Genomic DNA, 25320 nt, shown 5'->3' on the forward strand with positions numbered 1-25320 from the left:
GAAATGGTGTGGGGTATCACAAATATAGCGGCCATGAAGGCGACATGATAAAGATCCAGGGTGCTTTTTGACCTGTGAAATCTGCCTGCAGACCGACCAACACTAATCAATACATAAAATAGCATTTGACGGAATAAAGATGTGGCACTGAGGATAATTATGCCTCTTCATCCCATTCCCACCTCTCTCCTAGTCCATATTCTCCATTTGTGCGTAACAAACTTTGTGGTTTTTAGTGCATTTCTTTCTTCTTTTTTTTTATTATTGTTATTGTATGGACTTTTTTTTCAGCCTTCATGGGAGTCTTGGACGTGCCACAACAGGCCTAATGTTTGTACTAATCTATGTTATTGGCTTGTAACACGTTCACTTTTCTTCTCCACATAACCATATATGCAAAATGACTTGACCTTTTATGAGTTGTCTTGGGTTTGCCAATGGGAAAACAACGCCCAAATCGTGGTCGACTAGATTTAATTAAATAATTCAATTAGACTTAATTGAAGGAGCTTTGTTGTGAGATTGTTTGTTGTGATTGATGATTGCATTCAGGCACATTTATTTTTCTTTTGGAGAGCAGGGGTTATGGAAAAGTAATTTACTGACTAAGATAATTATCCACTGCTTCTTAGTGAGAAGAAGTAAACTAGGGACCACACTTTATTAAAAACGAGTGCAATAGTTTTAAGGCCAACCACGCCCCCATACTTTCCGCATCCCAATTTTTGAGCGTCTATTATAATTAGCGTGGAAATGGGTGGAGGGGGGTGGTCGCCTTAAAACTGGCCCCCACCACCACCACTGAAGAAAAAGTAACCCACTGCTTGTTTTTGATCACTGAAGGGAGAGGGGACCTTGAAACGGCTCAACCTCTTTGCTCCATAATTGGTTTTATAGTGCTGGCGAGAGGCCAGGATGGTTTTGGGTTTTTTTTACAGTGGGGACTTTGATTGGCATCTTGTGCAACCAATCAGACAGTAGCTGTGTAAAACGTACTGGGCTGGTATGGGGTTGGGTGGTGGCGAGGGAGATGGGCGGGGCTTGCAAAAACAATGCTGTGTTTCATTGCTGAGGAGTTTACGGACGCGTCAGGGGCTCTCTCTCCCCCCCCAGTTTACCTTCGGACGAGCCTGTTATGGACTACTCCAGTTCTCCCAGCAACCTGGACGGATTTTGAGAAACGTTTGCATTTTTAGCTCCTTCCCCCAAATTTTCCACATACAAGTAAGCGGTCGTTTTTTTCCCTTGTTTGTTTTTTCTTTTTCCAGCTAAAGTGTCCGAGTTCTCGGTGTTTTAAAACATAATTTGGGCTGTAAATGCGAGTAAAAAAAGGGCGCGGAGGTTTTTGCATACGACATTTTGGATTTTAAGAAACTGTTGTCGGTGTGAAAATCCCACTTTCTAGACGTTTCCGCCAAGAAAGTTTTGTGTCGTTAATGGAACCGTGAAAAGTTTGAAACGTGGCTGAAATGCCGTGCTCCTCCGTACGGCAGACGTACCGCATGGATAACAAGGACAAGGATACAAACTAACTCCCGTGTGTCTTCCAGGGGGCTTAGAGGCAACATTTGTGTTGTTTGTGTATTTCTCTGAAGGAAAAAAGGTTTATTGTGAGTTCTGAACGAGCCATTCTTCAGATCCCGCCCGCCTGGATATCACGAGTCGTTGCTGTAATGTTTGCTTGCAGCCTTTGAAGGTTAACTCGACTTTCGCCTTGTTTTTAACTTAAATTCACACAACTCAGTGTTTGACTAGTGTTTATTTTCCGTAAGTAAAGCCTATAAAAATTTTTTTTTCACAAGACACGTTTTTTTTATCCCCCTTGTTGCCTTCAGGTACAGTCGCAATTGGTGGTTGTTGTTGTTCTCCTTAAAGTAACTTTTATTATGTTTTTGTGTTTTTTAATATCACACATACAGATGTCTGCGAAGATTGTGATGTATCATCTGTTTTGCAAAATGATTAAAATCGACGTTTTAACCGATTCAAGACGCGTTGCTCAGGTCGATGCTGATTAAACAGAATAGCCTATCCGTGGATTTATCATTTAAATCACAGTAGTAGGCTATATCTTAATACTAGTTTAAACTAAGGTCCAGAAGGTAAACCGCGTCGATAAGGTGGATATAAAATGAGGTTTTCGTTTTTAAACAGCGGGACTGAAGTGTTTACGGGTTGGGTTTTGATGTCTTTCGTCGGGCAGCACCCATGTCCAAATGCGAAGTAGCCCGGACTAAATTCGCATATCTGGGCAACAAAACACCGCTAACCCTGCTGATTAATGATGCAACCCTATTTATTTTTAACCCGTTTGAAATTTATATTTGATGCGCCTCCAGTATTTATGGTGTAGCCTATTGGTTTACAGGGCGACTCGGCCCATAGCCTACATTGCTGGTTTATGGTTTAGGAAACAGCTGGGTAATCGGAAAAGGTTGAATAGGTTGTTAAAATTTGACCGTATGCGTTTCCATCGCATAATCGCTTGAGTGTTTTCATGGCCGGGGCAGAGCAGCTGGCCGCCCCTCTCCTGGTTGTTTCCCTGGGAAGCGGAGCCCCGGAGCGGCTGCCTGCTCGCTGTGCAGTGGGGGCGGAGTGCTGCTAGTCCGCTCAAATAGATCATAATATTGTAGATATAAGTTAAATCTGCATTAAGACCTGCAGTTAAGATACATCAGGAGCAACTCATGCGGTCATAGCCTACTGTCGACCAGCTTAACCAACGTTTAGTTTTTGAAGTGGTTTTCCAAACTGCGTCATTGCACATATGGACCGCCTGTTCGCTGGAAAGAGGATAAATCCTAAAACAATTCTCAACAGTTTGTTCAGTGTGCCCATAGATTATATATCAAGCGAATGTTTTCTTGTTGTATTTTATAGGTCAGCAGCATGGCTGAAAAGGAGCCCGAATCGCCTGGAAAACTAAAGACATTATTATAGCCAGAATTGGCTTTTTCGGAATAGGGGGCCTATCCGAACGGACTATTTCTTTTCACAACTTTCCCCTCTGTGGATAATGGATGGCAGAGATTTTGGACCTCCCCGATCCGTCCACGTACCACCTCCGCTGTTGGCTGGGCTCGCAATGGAGTCTCACCGACTTGGAGCAGCAGCAGCAGCCAGGAGGATTCCTCCCTCGCCCGGTCACTTGGGCGCGAGTCATCCGCCGCCTCTCCACTCCGGGAAATTCTTGCCATCGGCCATTAACCTACATCCACACCACAGTAAGTACATGATGTTAGACTGCATGGATTCTGTAATGTGACTGCTCCAAAAGCACAACCCTCAAATGTTTTAAAATAGCCTATTAACTTGAAATAACGCTGCGCAAAAATGCGCACAGCTTGTGGCTGCCCGTGGCATCATGTGCGGTCATCACTATCGCTTCGGTGTTCTGTGGGAAATGTACCCATATGTTGATTTCATAAGGAGGTGTGGCTGTCATAAAGCTTTGACAAGTTTCAAATGTGAAAGTATGGGATCATGTCAAAGATTCTCAGCCTTTGCGATGTGCAGCGTATTAGCGGAAAATTACTTGGCAGTTTGCAACACACAGCGGTAGATGTTAAGGCACAAACAGGGTTCGCTGTTGAGGATGGTGGTGTGGGTGTTGTTACAGCAGTATGCAGGTCAGGGTGCAGTGGTCTTGGATTGCATGTGGACCATTACCATCATTGCTGTCAAAGCAGAGTGTGTGTGTGTGTGTGTGATTTAAGAATGGCTGTGGTTCAGTGTCCTGTATTTGGTGTAAAAGCCACTCTCCTAGAAGATTTGGCTGATGCTGCTTTTACCTGCATTTGTACCATTGTGTTGGACATCTGCCCTAAGTACATTTGTGGAGATTGTGTGTGTGTGTAGAGCTGCAAAGATTTGTCAATTAGTTGTCAACTATAAAAATAATTGCCAACTATTTAGAAAATCGATTAATCGGGTTGAGTAATAAAATAAAAATTATCTGAGTCCAGCTTCTTAAATGTGAATATTTTCTAGTTTCTTTACCCCTTTTTATGACAGTAAACTGAATGTGGACAGATACGGGACATTTCAGAACGTCATTTTAGGCTTTGGGAAACACTTAGACATTTCCCCCTATTTTATAGACTCAACAACTTATCGATTAATCAAGAAAATAAAATAAACCGAATAATCGACAATGAAAATAATCGTTAGTTGTGTGTGTGGGTGAGTGTTAGGGCTGCACAATTTATTGAAATTAATTATTGAAATCGCAATATCCAAATTGGGGTGGGCACAATATTTGTTAAAGGCACAATATGTGTCAACCAATTCCGAATTAAGTAGTGGAGACGTCTCAGCCTATAAATAGTGTCCAACAGACTAAATCTCTGCAGAAATCAATATAATCATTTTAATTTTAATATTTTTCAATTAAAATGAGAATAATGATACAAAAATGATCATTACCTACAAAATCGTGAATCATATCGCAGTATCAGTCAGAATAATCACAATTAAATATTTTCATCATCGTGTGTGTGTGTGTGTGTGTGTGTGCGCGCGCACACACTTTATGGAGCACATGTTGGGTGTAAACTGGATGGCTTTAATGTGTTTGGCCGTTAAAGAGATGGGGTGGTATGAACCAGGCAGATGCTCTTTAAAAGCAAACCTCCATGTGTTTGTTTACATCATGCAGATGTGTGTGTGTGTGTGTGTGTGTGTGTGTGTGTGTGTGTGTGTGTGTGTGTGTGTGTGTGTGTGTGTGTGTGTGTGTGTGTGTGTGTGTGTGTGTGTTATTACCTGCCTTTAGTCACTGGATCATCTGCAGTATATGTTATTCCCTGCTGCGCTGGTGATTTTAATTTCACTGCCCACACAGAGATGCCTGCTCCTGCTATTAGTAGTAGAAGCCTTGAAAAAACAGTGTGCAAAAAAAGATAACATTGCATGTTTGCACACGGTTTTGTGGTCAGTCAATGGGAAAGTCTGAGCACTGTCATCCAGGTTCAAACCATATGTTTGTGTGTGTGTGTGTGTGTGTGTAGGAGCGATTGGTCTGCTGTGCCTTTTTAGAAAATGGAAAGTCTGACAAATGCTCTCATTGAGTTACTTACATCCCCAGGAAGTTCTGTAGCTTCAGACAGATACAATTGCAGTTTCTCTGGTTTCTTTTCAGAGGTAAACCCTGGAGATAATAATATTCCAGTTTAGTTGTGTTCCTCCTGTACTTATCGTTGAGCGTGGGTTCAATGCAGTACTTGTCACATGGAGCGCGAGGTACTAGAGGTCTGGTAAAGTGCGGCAGTGCTCCCAGGGCAGGGCTCCGATGAATCGTTAATTTGACACAAACGACAGAGCCCACACACTCAACTCGCACAAGCACATGAAACGCTGTCAGAGATGAAATCAACTCGCAGCAGGGAGTGTTAGGATGATTGACGGGTGTACCGGGGCAAAGGGATGTGCCAGAGCGCAGTTTATTGCAGCTAGTAGAACAGATTTTTGTGGCTGTGGCAAAACACGGAAATATTTGCAGGTGAAATGATCAGATGTGTCGACTTGCAGTAAACTGTGCAAATACCATTACTGGGTAAGATGCGTCTTTGGAGCAGAGGTGTGTTTCAGTTGGGATGATGTTCCTCTATTTCCCCTCCTGTGGCTCAGAAACAAGCTGAAAATTGCTCGCGGTGAGTGTGCAGACTTGCTTGTGTGGAACGACTTGATGTGTAGCCAGGGGGGGGGCTGTGAAGTGGAATTGACCCAACCACTGTTTCAGCCCAGCTTGGCCGTTTAAACGCTCCTTTTAAAATGGGATACATTTTATTCTGCCCACACACTGACCTTCCCACTCTCTTGACTCTCATCTCCCCTACGCACACTCGCAGCCTCCACCCACTAAAACACACCACTGTACCATGCAGGTCATTTAGCTTTATGGCACTCCTTAATATCAAATCCCCACACATTACATTAACCAAACCTCAATTGAGATCTCAGTCCCATGCTTGTAATAACACCATACAGCCTTGTTACATGATAATTACCCGGTAATTGTAAATGTTCATAATGTTCCTGTTTAATTGCAATAAGCAGCGTGAATGCAGCGCCCAAGGACCCGGCGTACAATCAGAAGGATCCAAGGTCGCCCTGCTACTGTTTTTGTTTACACGTGTTTCATGGAATTCAAGACATTTGTTTTGCATCGTTGTTTTTGGCTGACCTCTTGATAACAGGGTTGACTGTTTATAGCTGCCAACACACCCCTATTTCCCAGGAGTCTCTCTTATTTTCTGTTTTTGTTAAATTTTGAACAGGATTTCCACCTGACTTAACGTGTGTGTGTGTGTGTGTGTGTGTGTGGGTCGTACACTCTGTAAAGAAGAATATCCATTAGAACACTCGCAGAACCTATTCCTATTCATTCACACAGGTTTCTATCTAAACACGATAAGGTGTGAGTCACTGTTTATAGATGTCAAATGGCTGTAAAGGGTCCTCTTGTCTAGAGGAGGTCTGCCGGGGCCTCCATCACCAGATTGAGGCCATCTGTCCCCTTTCCTCCCTCTGGCATCCGAGAGCAGCAGACGTAGGACCTGCTGAAATGTGACTGCACCGTGGAGACGCTGCCGGAGAGACTTTGCTATTACTGTTATCAGTTGCAGATAATTTTATTGTGAAGGGCGTGTATAACATCACATGCTGCGTTCCAGACCCAATTTTTAGCACTTCAGGTCACGACTTGGTAGCGTTCCAGGCAAAGTCACGACAAAGTTAGCTAGTGGCTACCTGACGTTGACGTTAGCTAGTGCTAGCTGATACTAGCGATTTGTAGTCGGCGACATATTTTGGGCTTCATTTAATAAACGCAACCTCTAGTAGTACACAATCGTATGTGTATTGTTTTGACTACAATGTACAGAATTACTTTACGTTGCCTATTTGTCTATTTATTTCTATTTCTCACTGTTAATCACTGGTATCTGTACAGCATCAACAGGGGTCGCCATTGTTGTATGTGTGCGTGACGTCAAAAACTGTAACTGGGAGTACAACGATCTGGTACTAGTTCACGGGGAGTAAGTTACGGGTTTGATTGCCGTTCCAGGGCACTTTCACGGGTAGAAGTTTGTGAAAACATGAGCTACGGGTTGCCTGGAACAAAGCAAAAGATTATGCATGCGATTGTGCTTTTGCACTTTCCATTTGCGCAACATTTTTGATGCTAAGAGTTCTTTTGCCCCGCATTTCCCAGAGATAACTTGACAATCAAGCAGCATGTGACATCTTTTTTTCTTGGTTTTTGACCAGTTTATTACTCGGTTCTTTTTCTAAATCACCAACACATTGTTGCTGCAGCTGTGGGAAACTTAAAACGCGTCACTCTTTGTGCACCAGTTGCTTTTTTTTTCCTATGGGTGTTGAGAGCGGTCAAAATTGTAGAAGCATGCAGAAACTGGGTGTAGGTTGAATCTCTGTGTTGTATCAACTAGCCATTGTTGTACATGATTACTTTAACTGTATTGAATGACCTTACACGTTCAAGAGAACCGTTTAGAACAAGTGCATGTTTAATGAGGCGAAAATAGTGTTCGGGGCGGCGTCCCTCAACGGTTAGACTTAAGGGATAAGACATCTGAACCAGCAACTTCTCTGCTCTTTTGTCTCTCTCACACACTCACGCACACACACAGTCATTTTTAGTGTTCACTAGAGAGTAGCCGAAGAGTGGAGTGAGACGCAGAGCCAAATGTAGGTGTTATAGCGAGTGTAGAGAAGGGAAGTCAATAGGTGTAAGTTGAAAACAGCTCAAGACAAATGGAGAAGGAGAACTAAGTGGGCACAGTCCCTAAGGTAGAAAGCTGTGTTTTGTTTTCAAGGGATAAGAGCTGAGGTTGTTGTTTTGTGTGCGTGTGTGAGGGGAACGGTGTAGATGGGAGGATCGAGGTCTTGTGTATGGGAATGAGAGCATGTGATTGTGCTTAGTGCAGTTAGAGCTGGGGTTTCCCCCTGGGACTCTCTGCAGAGAGAGGGAAGAGATTTCTCCTGACCACAAACATTCATACACGGTTAGATAAATGTGGTAGCTCTTCAAATGTTCTCTCTTTCAGTCTCTCACACACACACACACACACACACACACACACACACACCCACACAGTGTAAAGTGTAAGCATATTTCAATCAGCTTGCGGGGCAGCGTGTCTTGGCCAGTACCAATTTGTCTTCCACGTCGCTTGGTTAGTGTGTCGGTTTACGTTAAAATTAATGTGGTGAGTGTGTGTTTATATGTATTCAAGACACAGACCCCTACGTGTGGGTGCGTGCGTGCACGCTTGTGTACGTGTGTGAGAAGATGTGGCTCGGACACGTCCCCTCTCAGATTAATTGAATCCTTCAGGAGAGAAAACGGGGCCCCTTAAGAGAAAGCACAAGGCCCTGCTGCCCTGCTACAATAAACCTGTCGGAGGCAGACAAACGACATGCGCACACACACACGTGACGCGCGCACACACACACACACACACACACACACACACACGTGACGCACACACAGCTGTCAAACATAAGAGTGATAGGCCGGTGTGTGTGAGAAAACGAGCGTGCCCTGGCATGTCGAAATACCCAAAGCATTAGCTAAGTCATACACTTCGCCAGAACCCTCCCTCTAACTCAAACAACAGCCTCCAACACACAAAGGTCACACACTGCGTTATGTCTGTCTGTTTGGCTGCGTGTTGAGTCTCTACGTGTCCCATTACATAAGGTTTATGATATTCCCCCCCAGCGTACGCAGCTACGACTCACAGAGCAGGTTTGACGTTTGAGGGAAAGTCTAATTTGATTGTTTAACTTGTTTATGGTAATGTTTTAGCCAGTTGAGCAACCAAGACAACCTGCACATTTGACACCTGACTTTTGAAATGTGATGACTCGTTAGCCTCTAAAATTGTCGTTGCTGTGGATTTTACTCTGCACCAACATCACAGGAACAGTCACGAGTAACCTTTTTTTTTTTTTTTATCTAACGCTGAGAAATGTCCTGATAACATCATGTTTATAAAAAAGAAGAAAAAAATCCTGTCAGTCAGCACCTCAGTAGTTCTGTGTTTATTTCACTTTAGTTTATGATAAATGTTAATCCAAAAGTCGACCAACCCTGTGCTACAAGTGTACGTGGAGCTGGAATTCGTTCTTGAATGTATGTGTGTTTTATTGTAACACGTGCATGCCACTCTGTCTGTGTGTGACACTTACATGATTGTGTGTGTTTGTGTGTGCGTACGCGGCTGTTGCGAGCGCGTTTTCCATTTGTTGGTATCGAGGAATGTGTCAAAATAACACCTGTCGTCTTCACAGGAGATTGCAACAGCACGGCACAGCAACACTCAAACACACACGTGGTGTGTTTCTATCCGACTGTCAGAGCAACTTTTGCATGAAAAAAAACAAAAAAAAAAACACTAACTTTGTGTCTTTTCTGGCAGACTGCTCTTGTTTTGGCTGGATATTCACTGAAATTGAGAAATGCAGGAAAATCATCACAGATCAGATTCGAACTCTGGACCTTCTGCGTCGAGGAACAAGCCTCTGTATATGTGCGCCTGCTCTACCAACTGAGCTAAATGGCCACACCCCAGATGATTTCTTAGCCGGACCATTATTGACTCGATGCTCTATTCTAGAGCTGCGAAGATTAATCAATTACTTGTCAACTTTTGAATTAATGTTGATAATCAATTAATCGGTTTGAGTATTTTTTTTATTTATTTTTTTTTATGAAGGAAAAAGTTAAAATTCAGCTTCTTAAATGTGAATATTTTCTAGTTTCTTCACTCCTCTGTAGGGCTGGGCGATATGGAGAAAATCCGATATTCTTATATACCTTGATGTCGATAGTGCAACGATATTGTAGGGTTGCCAACTGGTGCTTTCACAAAATATTTTCACAATTAGATTTTAGATAAATTATCATTAATAATGTGGATGTAATGACTAACTCCGGATTTCCACTGGACGCGGACTGGCTCTGCTGTGGAACGGCTGCGTGCTCCGCCGTCCGTCAATACCCACCAGGTCCGGATTTGTTGCGGCACGTCTGCGGCCGTGACTGACAGCTGTAGTCACGAGGACCCACAATATCTCGTGAATTCACGTAGAATAGAACCACAAAACAGACAACAGTTTGTTTCCATCCAGAGGAGTAGATGGGAAACAACTCAGTGCTGTGTTTTCAAGGTGTAGTGCAGGGAAATATGATCCGCCGTGAGCACGGTGTATTTTATTTTGAAAATGAACCAGATTTTTATTTTGTTTCTGTGCTCAACTTCCTGTCCCGCACTATTTTCCCTGTGCTGAATTGCTGCGGAGCTCTCCAGCGTCCGGCAAAAATAGAAGCTCTGCGTATCAGCTGCGGACCTCCGGAGCTGGGACGCAGTCGGAACGCAGCCGCTCCGCAGTCAGTGGAAATACACACATTGACTTTAATGGAAACCTAATGACTCCGCCGACGTTCCGGAGCGGATCCGCAGCCATTGCGCATCCAGTGGAAATTGCTGGTAAGTGGTTAAAGGGCAAATAATAGAACGGCTAGAACAGTCTGGTAAATCCAGAAAATGACAACACTTTACTGTAATGCACTTTACTGTAATGCAGCCTTTAAAAACAGTAAAAGACAATACTTATATACTTACAATACTTATACTATATATATATATATATATATATATATATATATATATATAAATAAAAATCCAAAATCTAAGACAAATATCTAGTCTCATCACGGTGTCAATATTATATCGATATATTGCCCAGCCCTACTCCTCTATGACAGTAAATGGAACATCTTTGAGTTGTGGACAAAACAAGACATTTGAGGACGTCATCTTGGGCGTTGGGGAAACACTGATCGACCCATTTTCTGACATCAACTAATCGAAAAAATAATTGTCAGATTAATTGACTACGAAAATAATTGTTAGTTGCAGCCCTACTCTGTTCCTATTTACACAATATGACACAGTATAACAGACTATAGTCGTGTTTCCATCAACTTATTTTTATGCGCATTTTGAAGAAAATGTTGATGGAGACGGCAAAATTCAAAAGATCTTCCTCAAATTCTCAAAAAAGTTTTTACGCTCGCCTGAGGTGGTTTTTGCGTTTTTCACCCATTTGCACCATGAATAATACAAATATATGTACCTGTACTAGGGCTGCACGATATGAGGAAAATATCTAATTGCGATTATTTTTAGACTGATATTGCGATATGATTCATGATATTGGAGGGAATGATCGTTTTTGTATCATTATTCTCATTTTCATTGAAAATGAGTAACATTGAAAGAAATAAATGATTATAGTGTGATTTTTGCGAGGATCTGTACCAAACAAAGATTTTTTTTCTTTAGTCTGTAGGATATGTAGGCCAGGACGTCTCTGCAGCACCACAAGAATGGTTTGATACATATTTTTCTATTAACAAATATTGCGCCCCCTGCGATTTGGATATTGCACTAATCCATATTGCAATTTCAATACAATTGTGATTAATTGTGCAGCCCTAACCTGTACCCTAGCGAGTTTAAACATAACCTTACCATAGTCCAGTGTCCAGCTTTAATACTAAATCAAAAAATTATACATAAACTGTTATATAAACGTCAGTAACTAAAGCACACATAGAACATACAATAACAACATAAGCAATTTACCAAACTATGTGGTTAACTGTTTTTTTACAATAACAAATGGTGAAATCTGCAAACTTCTTCAGTAAGGTAGAAAAAGAGTGAAACAAACCGTTTTGGATCATTTTGGTTTTGTCTTAAATTGGCACATTTAATATTTTTGTTCCAAGAAACTAATAAAAAATTGGTTCTGCACCACTCACGTCATTACAGCAGTGATGTGCAGCTTGTTGTGGGACTTAAATCTGTATTGCTAAGATATTTGCAACACTGGATCACAACAGTAACAAAAGACTGTTTGGGAAATTCAGTCCCATTTTTCTATTATTCATGAAGTCCTGTTGATGAATTCTGGTGTCTTGTGTAATGTCCATTTTTGTTTCAGTTGTGCTTCTTGTTTTTCTCAAGATTTCAAGTCTCAAGTTTTGCATTATTAATCCCACTCTATTTTGTATGTTCTCATTTTAGTGTTCATATTCACAGTGTCATATTCAGGTGGCCGTAACAAAGAGGGCAACGACACCAGGTTGAATGTTTAGACAATACTTTATTAAACCAAATTAGGCCAAATTAACAATAGGCTATACAGAATAGTAGATAATAGATGTAGAAGTCAGTGGAAGCAGTGGTGCAGGGTGTGCATGAGTGAGTGCGTGTTGGTGTTGTAAAGTGTAAGGTGTAAACTCAGCAAAAGGCAAACCTAGGATAACATAACCTAACCAAGCCAAACCTTAGTGTGCCTGTGGAGACAGCGGGGGGTACTGCACTGCAGCTTAAGGCCACGTCCACACGTACCAAAACGATCTTTCTTTTTACCCGTCTTCCCTGGATTCGTTTCAAGAATAGTTCCGTCCAAACGGATCCATTTGTAAATTACTCAACGCGCTACTTCATATTCCAGGCCTGTAGGCGGCGCTGTTTCTGCTACAGAAATTCACCAAAAAAACGGAGAAGAAGAGCATCGTCACTTCCACTTCCCATCATAACATGACTAGCTCTAGACTAACGTTCTCTTAATACATCCATGGACTATAATAACTTTCACCACTGCTCATTTTATAAAGGCCTCCGCAAGAAAACGTGTTTTTGTTTACATTGTATAATGTGCTGTTGGATTGCTTTTTATTTTGCAATTCTGTCTGCCATCGGACATGATTGCAGCGCGCTAGCTGGCAGAGCTAACGTTAGCGTGCTAACTAGCTAACATCGGCAGTCAAACAAACATAGATTGTCCAATGTCTTTTTGATAATCTACACGTTTTTCTTGCAGTAGCCTTTCTACAATAAGCCGTGCTAGTTACTATACTTACTAAGTTACTATAATCTGTTCAAGGAGTTGATAAGCAGACCGATTAGCTAGCTAGTTCATAAGTTGTCTACTTCCACTTTATAAACAGATAACCATAGCAGTTAACGTAACGTAGCTGCTTTAGCGATGTTTAACGTTAGCTACATAACGTTAGCAATATATATATATATATATATGAGCTGGTTTGACCATGGAGATGGGATATGCTCGCTTATAGCTTCACCGCAGTCATGTGTATCAGTGGCCGCGGGTAAGAGGTTGAGGGGTGTGGCGATGACATCATCGATACGATAAGTATGCGGCTTCGCTGTTCAAACGAAGCCAAAAGGGAGCCGTTTCCGAATTTTTTCACCCTGGGACCAGGTTTCAAAAAAGTGCGTTTTCTGCCTTAGTCCCCCAGTGGCTAGAAATGGTGATAGGTGTAAACCGAGCCCTGGGTATCCTGCTCTGCCTTTGAGAAAATGAAAGCTCAGATGGGCCGATCTGGAATCTTGCTCCTTATGACGTCATAAGGGGAAAGGTTACCTCCCCTTTCTCTGTTTTGCCCGCCCGGAGAGGGAGAGAGAGGGAGAGAGAGGGAGAGAGAGGGAGAGAGAGTGAGAGAGAGAGAGAGAGAGAGAGAGAGAGATGGCAGTTGGTCAAGGCCACAGCTTTTTAACTTTGTATTAATAGTATTATTATCAGCCAGATATCTGTGGCTTCCCAGTACACTTTCTTTAGAGAATTGACGGAGTACTATCTGACATCTGTGTAACTGAAACAACAGTTGGTAACAGATATGTTTTCTGTTTTTTTTTTTTTTTTTTTTTTTGTGCAAATTGTTGAAAATTTATTGTGTAATTTCTTTGTCAATAAACAATAACACAAAGTATGACCACATCAGATGTTAACACATTGCAGCGTGGTTTGCCAAACTCAAGGTTGGCGTGTCGTAACGTGAACTTGTCACATAGCAGAGACATTTTTGAGTGAAGTTGAGAAACTTTATGTTCAGCTTGAGCTGACAAACCACAAAAAATAGTTTCCTCTAAACAACTCAGAAGGCAGAAAAACCAGACTTTTACATTTTGAAATCATTAACAGACACTTTGTAAACCACATGCTCACAGCATTAAATGAACACACACACACACACACACACACACACACACACAAAAAAACCCTCACACATAGAGACAGATATGTGTTGCCAAAACCTATTTGCAAATCCTGCACACCCTCCTCGTGTGTGTGTGTGTGTGTGTGTGTGTGTGTGTGTGTGTGTGTAACTTCTTTTTCTGCTTTATTGTCAGGATTAATGGTAACCAGTGTCAGTGTGCCAGTTAGCTGAGGCAGACAGCATCGCAGAGTTTTACTGTTTTAATGTTTTTCTTGCAGGGAATAAAAAACAGAGATCAATAGAGATCCCCCCCCCCCAGCTAACCCTGCTCTGAGTACCACTGATGGATAACAGATGGGTTCACAGAGTGTGTGCATGTTTGTGGTGTGTGTGTGTTTGTGGCAGACATTTATACCAGAGATTTTTCTCTCGTATTTTTAGGGCTTTTTTACACGATCCAGCATTGTCGTTTTTGGATTCCGTTGTGTTTCCATCTTACACCGATTTGCGATCAAGTCTCTTGTTCGCGAGTTTGATTCCTCTGATTTTCGCTGTGTGGGCGGCGGGGTGGTATGTTTGTGTGTCAGATTAGCAGCTCTATCAGAATTGATCTCCGGGAGGCCTTCTCCTCTCAGATATGAAGATATGTTTCTTCTTATGAGGATCTGAAAATTGTGTGTGTGTGTGTGTGTGTGTGTGTGTGTGTGTGTGTGTTGAAGGGAGGGAGAGGAAGGAAGGAAAGGCCTGAGAGAGGGTGGTAATGAAAGAGTAATTCCAAAACATTTAAAGAAACATTTCCCTCTCAGCTACCATTTGAGTGTTGTTTCTGGAATGAGGAGAGCAAATGTTTTCACTCTTTCTACCCCTCCCTCTTCCTTCTTCGGGCTGTTCAGGGAGGGGAATAGACAATTTGGGATTATATATTATTATTATTATTATTTATATATATATATATATATATATATATTATTTTTTTTTCTTCTTTTTTCCACTGATCACTGGCACGAAGCGTAACTGTGGACTGTATGTAGCTATGTGTGGTTGTGCTCACTGCACTCATGGATAACGGGCCTGTAGGCGACTGTGATGCCGAGATTGATCCATACTCTAGTGGGGCATCAACTTTGTGTGTGTGTGTGTGTTTAGCCTGAAGGAATTCAAAATGTCTGACATCCTACCAGGACCTTAACATCCGTGACAGGTGGTGCTTGTGAATGTGTTCATTGAGGGGGTGCGTTTATGTTTCGTTCCTTACACACACCAGGTAACAATTAGAAAACGGGTTATAGGTGAGAATCATTTGTTAGAACAACACTGTTGGCAGTATCCTGACACGCACTAGAGGGGATGGGAGAAAGGTGGCGGTGAAAATGGGTTTCTTGGCATTTTAAATGGTTGATAATAACTTGCATTATCAAATTACATAGAAAAGTCATGAGTCGCTGGGGCTCGATTAGGCTTTATCGCACATGCTACGCTAGTGACAAATAGCAAATCACTTTTTACAGTCACACTGAAAACTGAGGATACTTAAAAAAAAAACAAAAAACGGGACACATAATGTTCACTTTAATAGTCAGTTAATGTCATGAGATATATGATTCTGGCATCAGACTTCCATAAAAAATAAGAAAAACAACACAGTTTAATATGAACATGTTGGTGCTGTCCTGTAAAAACCATATCACTAAAAGAGTTCATGAGCTAAGCTAAACATCAGCGACAATGATTTCTAGTTTTAACTTGAAGGTATAATTTTAGTTTTTTTTTAAATCTTTTTTTAATCTATTTTTTTTTTTTTAAGATTTTCAACGGAATTAAAGCACATTTTTAATACTTTTTTTTTTAATCATTTTTTCAGCAATAGCCATTCAATATATATAATTACCTCTCTATAGTCGTTTTTATTGTTACTGGTGAAGTCCACCATTCTCGCACTGGATTCAAATTGACAGGAAACAATACATATATGTAACCCATTGTTATTGTTTTTATTTCTATGTCATTAATGACAGCCTCACAGTTTGGTCTCCTACAGCTGTATCAGAGCTATAACCAAAGTTATTACTGATGCAAACCAAACCTCTTCCGCCGCTTTTCACATTAAAAGCATGCTGTGAAACGCAGGGTGGACTTTATTATGAAGCAGTCACAGGAAGCACAGGAGGTTTAGCGCGGACTGCAATCAATAATCAGAAATGCATTTACAAAGCAAGGTAACAGTCACTTTTGGCATGTTTTTGTCAGCGAATCAGTTTTGCGGGGAGTAACGGTACAAGAATGAGTCTACGCCGTAAGCCGTTAGATAAAGAGTGAAAGACTTACTTTCACCTGGTGAGTCAGATTGCTCAGTAACATGAAAAAGATATGGAAAAAGAATAAATTATTGACTGACTTCTTCAGCTGTTTGGCTGCACCATAAATGGATGCACCGAGTAGCTGCTCAATGAGTGTTTGCTGTAGTATTCCGTAGTTATTTTTATCACCAGTGACCCCGGGTGTTGAATATTATAGTTTTCAAAAACGTTAAATGTGGAGATGCATGGTTTTCTTTGGACAACGACGATGTGAAGTACAGATGAACAGGACAAAGTAATATAATCACGTCTGTGTGTGAATGTGTGTATTTGTTCCTGTATGTGTGTCTGCAGTGTCTCTGACTCCAAGGGCATTCGCTGCAAACCCACACCAAACTGTTTGCACATGTCAGTGATCATACAGTGATGCAGTGCAGCCACTTAAGCACACACACACACACACACACACACACACACACACACACACACACACACACAAACATTGAGAGAAATTAATAAGTCTGTCTTTTAAAGCTGGGTGTGGAAGGATCCACCTCCACTGTATAATTCAGAGGCACACTGCATAACGTGTGTGTGTGTACACGCCTCGGTTTGTGATTAATTGGAAAGCTGCATTTGCTATTGATTTTAAAATGCTGTGTGTGTGCACAGGCGCTGACGGACTGCGGTTTTAATGTACTGATTTAGATGCAGGGGAAACTCTGAGCACAGCATGTCTCACAGATTCCCACAGGACTAATACAGAAACACACACACACACACCTCCCTTCCCCCTTGTCCATATACAGACGGCACCCTTTCCCCTACACACATGGTTAGTTTTATCAGGGTAATGGCTGTGCAGTGCGTTCAGTAATGGGGGGGGCTCGGCTAAACCTGAACCCTTTTCCAGCTTTGTGATTGGTAGAGGCTGTAATGGTTCAAAGGTTCAATATTTTCTGATGCTCACACATGCAGGGGGTGGAGTTTAAGAAAAAGCCCCGATAAAGGTATCATGCAGAGATATGACATGTTTTACAAGGATTTACTCTGTCCATGTTGCAGTGATGGAGTTGGTTTTAATGGGGAAGTGAGTGACGTCAACACACTTATACACATGTATACATACATCAGTGACTACGTTTGATAATGTTTAAAAGTAGCTGTGTTTCTTCGACTTAGACTTCTCTTTATTGATCCTTTTGGGATGACTCCCAAAAATTAGATATCCAGCAGCAGATTTTACAAAACACTCTTTAAATAAAGAGGTATAAAAAAAATACAGTATAAGAATAACAAACTTTTAGCTAAATATTTTTTACAAAAAGTAAAAAAACAGTAGACAACAATAAACTACAGATAAAGATAAATATATAGATATATAGGACTGTGTATGGTATTGTGTTATTATACAGTAAATAAATAAATGACATTAAGCATAAATTAGCAGTTAAGAGCAGTTAGTGTCCAGGTATGTATGCGAGTAGATTATTAATTTATTGCACAGTGAATAAGTCAGTGGCTACCACTCCTTCCCTTCCTTCCTGTTCTGTTCCGTTCTGTTTCTCCTTCTTATCGGGTCTCCAGCCCTACAAACTGTTGGCTGGTTGGTTTGTTAACAGCAACCATAGCAATGCACAGAGCTGACCATAAGCCTGTGGTAAAAACCCCGATTGAGACGCATATTCCGAATGCGCTGTATACATGTCCAAAGAATGCCTCTAAAACCCCAATAATACCCGAATATCCCACGTCTTAATTGGAAAATGCTATATTCGGAATAAGGCCTTATTCTGAATGTCCAACCGGAATATGCGGTTTATGACCTGTATCAAATTCGGAATATTGTCATATTTGGAATAATAGTGGGATATTGGTGTGTGCATGTAAACATACTCGTTGTTAAGGACTAGTGGTCGGTCTGCTTGCGTTAAAGCCAGGTTTGTACATTGTCAGGGTCAGAATGATACTTTGGCTGGTAATGTATTTTAAATCCTAATAAAAAGTTAATGCCAAAGAACCCGATCATGATGGAAGGATGTTTGTTGAAAAGCTAGAATCTAAAATGAATCTAATATGGACTAGTTGAAATCGACGATGTTGAAATGTAATGCACAGTAGCAGTCTGTGGAAGTATTGGATTTAAATGTTGGTTTTGTGCTAGGCAAATATTTTACTCTTCTGGGCAGAGAGTAGGTATCTGTGGATCACAAAAAAAAACTTTAAGATACTTGCTGCTGTATAATCGTAAAAAAAATTTCCCATAGGGTTGACATGAGGGAACGCTATGTGACTGATAACTCACATAGCGATAACTCAATTAATTGATTGGTCAGTCGACAGAAAAATAATCTGCTACTATCTTGATAACCGGTTTTTGCTAAGCAAAATCAGTGAAACAAATCCTACACATTGTCATGTTTAAGTTTCTCTAATGGGAGGATTTGCTGCTTCTCTGTCATACATCATTTTAAACTGAAAATCTTTGGGTTCAAGACTTTAGGTCGGACAACACAACAAAATGAAGGGTGTCCGATTGGTCTCTGGGAAGTTGTGAAGTTGATGATACTATTGTTTTGACATATGTCATAGACCAAACGATTAATCTAGAAAATAATCTGCAGAGTTCTGAGGTCACAAATGGGGTGCTGTTCTCAGTTCTGTATCTTCTGGGGAATTTTTAAATCAAATAGATTTTTTTTTTTATTGGAGGTAAAACACACAAGAAAAATTAAATTTAAAAAAAAAAGAATATAATAATTTGTTTGTCAATTAGATTAGGAGGTAACCAAGTTCTGTGAAGGGGGCTCTAAAAGTAAAATCTCTACACAGCGACCAATCTGATGACATGAGATTAAAACGTTAAGATACAGCATTTCTCGTCGAGATTAAAAGTTGTCTCGCATATCAGTACACAATTGCAGAATTACGTCTGTACTACTCAGGACCAATTCACATTAAATCAGTCGGTGCCAAATTTTGGTACCTGAGAGAGCTTCTCTATTCGTTCAGCTCCGACCTATTTTATTATTTACTGTCTATGGCTCCGACACACACACACACACACACACACACACACACACACACACACAGGTGTGGTGCAGACGGAGAGAAAGTTTGCCACCTCTGCAGGTGAGACAGGGCAATGTCGGTAAAGCGGACACAAGTGTGGTTACACTTTACAAAACTTCATGCAGACAGTGTTTGCTGCAATATAATATAATATAATAGAGAGATCGCCGTGCAGTTAATGTAGGCCTACCCTCTGAGATAGACCGGTGTTCTCTGTTACCAAGACACGGCAACTTTATTTCTTTGGCACCTTTTAGCAACAAGGCAATTTAAAGTGCTTTGAATAAAACATTAAAGAGCAATTAAAAACGGTCATGAAAATAAAACGGGCTAAAAAAAATGATAAGATACAAATTAGGCCTGCACGATTCGGGGAAAAATATGAATCTGAATATGAATTTTTTTTTTTCGCTTCCAATTGATATCACGATTCTCTGCCACAATTCTTTTTCTCACGAAGTGTGTTTATTGCACACATGAACCACGACAAAACAAAACAAATTGGCCGTACCAAACGTAGATATTTTTTTGTGGCACTTATAGCACATTGCGCATCACCACGAGCCTGTAAACACAGAGGCTTCAATGAAGAGAAGGGAGAGCACTGCAGCGCTTTAAAACCTATTTTATACAGTCTATGTTTACAACTCACAGAAGAAAGTAGTAGCGGATGTGATGCAGTCGGCTCGTCAAATTAAATGAAAATCGGAGTCCTAAAAAAAAAAAAAAAAGAGAGTGAAATCGTGAACAGGGTGAATCGAGATCGCGATTTTATAACGATTATTCGTGCAGGCCTAATACATAGTAGTATTATAGTGCAGTGTAGGGGTGGAACGGTACACAGAAGTCACGGTTCGGTTCAGACATCACGGTTCTGTTCAATACAATGGAGGGAAAAGCATAACAAAAATGCAGAAGGCAAATTTTTTTTTTTTATTGTGCATGTTGTAATGAGGATTGAGCACATGCAGCAAATACTTGAAGCCCTATTTGTATTTAAAGGCTGGTTAAGCACTGTGGGGAGGAGAAGTTGGACAGTTTTCTTGTCTCGTTCCAGTGATTGGTACAGCTGGGTGATGGCGTCGGATATGCGTTAGCATGTTAGATGTATTTCCACTCACATGCCCAACAACTGCTGAACAACGCCGACACACAGTCCTCGTCTTATCCACCACTCTCTCGCCTGTACTACTGTAACTGACCCGAAGACCGAAGTTTTCGAGGCCGGGACGGCACCATGCGGGAGGGCACGACACGGGAGGCTCCAGGCTTCATCCATACAGTCTCGAAGTTTTCCCAAACTTGCGATCTTAAAGAGGCCAGCGGGTCCTCTAACTCTTGTGGGTCGCCACCACTCGCCATACTCGTCCTTTAGTGCTGCTATCTCTGACTCACTCACTGGACCGTCGACCTGCAAAAAACTGCATGTAGGCGGAGCTCGGCTAGCGTCAGAGCTAAGGCGGGGCTACAGATTAGGTGTCCCTAGAACTAGTATCTAACAGTAGTTCCGCATTACATTAATTAATTTGCACGCAAGTTTTTTTACTTTTATACCGTGTATTCTCCGTGTAAATTCATGTACCGAACCGAGACACCCATACCGTTTGGGTTCAATACAAATACATGTACCGTTCCACCCCTAGTGCAGTGTAAGAAATGAATAGTTTTTTTATTAATAGGTTGTAGGGACAGGTTCGGGAGTAGAGAGGGAAGCCACAGTTAGTAGGTCAGAGAAGCCTTTTGACTTTGTGGCAAAACCTTTCACAGTGCTCATTTTTCATTTTGTCATATTTCATCATTTAAGTTTTCTTTTAAAATAGTGTTAAAATCCCGTGTCTCGTCTCGTCACACCCCTAATGTATGCAGGCGTTTTTTCCCATCGACCATTCAATTGGTTGAGGCGTAGGTAGAATTTCAGTCGACCACCATTGTCTTTGGTTGACTACAGTCCTACTGTGAATGTGTCAATCTGATTCAGCTCGGTGTTCTCCCTTTATACCCCTTCCTCCCTCCTGCTGTGACGATTGGGGTTTTTACTCGGTGGTTACATTAACTGTCCCTTTCCTCAGAGTGCAGTCCGTCTGTGGTCTGTCCTGTGGAAGCAGAGTGCATGGTGGCTCAGTGATAATGTGATTACAACAGACTGCTTCGGCATGAAACCATCAGCGTGCATCGATTGTGTGTGTGCACACACATACACACACACACACACACACACACACACACACACACACAAAAAACAAGTGACAGCGTGTACAGTATAAATCGATTTGGCATTTTTTATTAGTTTGGTTGTCGTGGTTGCAAGGGTGACTGACAGTCTTGGTTCTTTTTCCTAGGTGATGCCTACTCGGCAGGCTCCAGTCCCTTCCTGTCAGGTTATCCTGGCCATTCCCCCTTGACCTCTGAACCTGCGTACAGATCGGCCAATCCCAGCGGTCTGCAGATGGCTCAGCTCTGGGCATCACACGCTCATGAAGGTAAATCACCATTCTCTCTCTTCTTCTGAATCAGTACAGACTTCAGATCCTCAAAGACGCATCATATTTTCATGACATTACTCACCGTCTGCTCCCGTCCAAAGCCCAGGAGGCTCTTCATTCGGTTTCTCATTGCTTACACCAGTGGGATCCTGTTCCATTTCTGTCTCGCTGCTGCTGCTGTGTGTGTGTGTGTGTGTGTGTGTGTGTGTGTGTGTGTGTGTGTGTGTGTGTTTCCTCTGTCCTCCACCTGTCTCTTACTTCTTCCTGCCATGCGTTACTGTAATCTATCTTGCTCTCTTGTTCTTTTTTGGAGCTTCCTGTCCAATATGAACTTTGTCTCGGTCTGTCTCTCCTGCTCCACTTTTCCCCATCTCTCTCCTGACCTAGCTTAGGAACACAGTTTTAGACTGTTAGGTTTTTTTTGTCCTCTCCATGGACCTGTCTGTGCTCTTCTTAAGGCCTGTTCAGTAAGTGATTGGATCTCTGTTCCCTCCTCATTCCCGCCTGTCCTTCTGTGTCCTTATCGAATCTTGCTGGAGTAGAAGCTCGTATAGGAGGGAATGTATCCCGCAGTGCATTTTGGCAAGGTAAAGCGAGAAGGACGAATGGATTCTATTTAGGGTCAATTTTAAAACTGATTGTATCACCTGTGTGAGACAGATCTCATCCAGTGCTTCTCAAACGCAGCAAATCAGATTATGTGTGATTTAGTTTCAGTCTTACTCGCTTCGATTTAAGGACGGTTCATGACGGAGACACTATAATTATAGGCAAAAGTCTGAGCAGTAACTTCTCGACTCTTAGCTAGTTCCCTGGCAACTGCTCAGAGCCAAGAATAGTCCGCAGGCACATATAACACACCTTATAATGGCAAATTTGTGTTTTTACGCTTCAGTTGCTGTGCAGATTAAACAATCAAGATATAATCTGTGAAGAAGTGAGCTTTTGAGGTGCTGGTAGGTGCATTTTGTTACCTTCAGGCAGAGCCAGGCTAACTATTTCCTAGCTAAGGTGAGCTAATAGTTATATCTATATGTTGAGCTAATTCTTTAATGCTGGATTACATGCATGCCATGTTTCCTGTGATTTTTAAACTGAATCCAGTGCGGGAATGGCAGAGTCCGCCACTGACAATGAAAACTACTACACTGAGAGGTCATTACAGAATGTAAATACATTGAATGGCTGTGGCAGAAAAAATGACGACCATAAATATATCAAAAACAGGGTTGGATCTTAAAGTGCCCATATTATGCTCATTTTCAGGTTCATAATTGTATTTTAAGGTTGTACCAGAATAGGTTTACATGGTTTAGTTTTCAAAAAACACCATATTTTTGTTGTACTGCACCGCTCTCTCTCACTGCTGCAGATCCTCTTCACCTGGTCTCAGTTTTAGCTACAGAGTTGAGAACGAGGTAGCATGCTAACATTAGCATTAGCGTTAGCATGCTAACGCTACGAGCTAACAGTTGCGGTTAGCCAGCTCGTTTCGGCTTGTGATGTCACAAGCCGTGCTGATTTTGACCAGCTCACCCGGAGACTGAAGGCAGGACACATTCAGAAACCGTATCTCACTCAAAACAGCATGGATGTTTATATGCGTGTGGAAGCACCAGAGACACAAAAGAACACCCCAAATCCCAGAAAGTGTTTTTTTCATAATATGGGCACTTTAAGACAATCTAAAGGATTATACCTTTTTGAAATTGTACTTCTAAATACACAAGTCGATCACTGGGCCTTCTGCTCTGCTCACACCCTGTTAGACTTTACATTCAGCCAAAGAAGGAGGGATAAAGGATGGATGGACTTTTTGATGTTTGACTTAAAGTTTAGCCTGAATTGCGGCTGAAGTATCTGAAGAAGCTAAAAGCTCCTGCTGGCTAGAGAAGCCTTGGTATCGACTTGCTCCGATATGAATATAATCTTTCACGGCCTAAGAGAGATTCTTATTACCTTGTGGATGGCTTTAATAGCAGCTAAAGTTACTAAAAGCTGGAGACGTTTCCGGGCGGCGGCTAAGAGGCGGACTTTGGATATGCCTGGGATGCACCGTAGCTGCACAGGAACCCCGTATCAAAGCTGTTAGAGATCAAGGTTAGCTGTTAGCTGTGGTTAAAGGAAGCCTTGCACGAAACGTATTCTGCATGCCTTTGGTCCCGTCCCATCATTCCTCTTATATTTCTGTCTCCCTATGCCTTCCTCTAACCGCTGACACCCGCCTCCTCCTGCTTCTCCATTTCTGCCTCCCAGAACGGCGGGGAGACAGATTTATACTACAGCTCTGCTGCCTGGCGCTTCGTGCTGGAACGACAGCGGCCTCTTTTGATATTTCCTGAAGTGGCCGGAGTGTGGGAACAGGGAATGTCTCGCCCTCTCTGGGTGGCTGTGGTGACACCAGCCAGTGTCAGGGTTTGCAGCCGGCTCACTCCTAACACAGAAATCTAAAACATTACACCATGCGAGGCTTTGTCTATATTAAGAGCTGGTCTCTGAGAGCAGCAGCTGTCGGGCAGACTCTTGCCTAACCTCAACCTCAAGCTGAACTCATGAACAAAACAAAATAGTGGGTTATGGAGGTGATGTAGGGCCTGTAAACGAAGTTTAATAGGATTGAAATGGTCTCAAATCTGTTGACTAGTCTGAAATCGAACCGCAGCGTCCAAACTTACATAAAGTTGAATCAACACCTTTCTAAAACAATGTAATTTGAACCTTTATGAAAGCAGAATTTATTGCAGGATCATCCACTGCTTATAGTCCTGTTAAAGTCACTCATTAATACCCAGTGGCTGTAAAAAAGGGCTGCATGAAAGATTATTTAAATTATTGATTAACCTACTGATTCTTTTCTGTACGAATCATTTAGTCCGTCAAGTGTAAAAACCATAGCGGGGGAAAAAGTTCAAGTTGAAGTCTTCAGGTGTTTTTTTTTTTCTGTCCAACCAACAGTCTAAAAAGATATTTATTTCACAGTGATATAAAATAGGTAAAAGTAATCTCATTTGAGAAGCTGAAATCAGAAAAATGTTTGGCATTTCTGCTTGAAAAATTACCGAAGCAAATAATCAATTTTCAAAATAGTTGCCAGTTACTTTGCTGCAGGTCGACTCAGCCGCTCCACGTGTAGTTTCAAGGAAGCCATAATATTAACGCGACTAAGCCAGAGATTAGGTTATTGTCAAGTCTCTGTTTTTGTGTAAGCTACATTGTATAATGACATGTTGTTTGTGTCTTCAGGCTACCCTCCTCTGCCAAGCAGCCTGTACTCCAGCCCCTACCTGTCCCTGGGGCACCTGGATTCTCCCTCGCTCTCCCAGCACCCTCTCTACGACTCACATAAAGGTCAGTCGCTGTCTCACTAACAACGTTCATGGAGACAAGTAGCTGAATTTGGTCTACA

The 25320-nt window shown here is 41.8% G+C and overlaps 1 protein-coding gene across 1 annotated transcript in view; it reads left to right on the top strand.

Moving 5' to 3' along the window:
* Positions 1 to 1057: 1057 nt before the first annotated feature.
* Positions 1058 to 25320, top strand: part of tnrc18 (trinucleotide repeat containing 18) — a 54426-nt gene continuing 30163 nt past the window's right edge. The window contains 4 exon segments of the mRNA XM_078269908.1: positions 1058 to 1224; positions 2881 to 3224; positions 21771 to 21911; positions 25158 to 25262. Of these exon segments, the coding sequence (XP_078126034.1) occupies positions 3017 to 3224; positions 21771 to 21911; positions 25158 to 25262 (454 nt within the window). The 5' untranslated portion in view covers positions 1058 to 1224; positions 2881 to 3016.

The sequence above is a fragment of the Sander vitreus genome, chromosome 15, assembly GCF_031162955.1.
Source record: "Sander vitreus isolate 19-12246 chromosome 15, sanVit1, whole genome shotgun sequence".
In the NCBI taxonomy this organism is placed as follows: domain Eukaryota; kingdom Metazoa; phylum Chordata; class Actinopteri; order Perciformes; family Percidae; genus Sander; species Sander vitreus.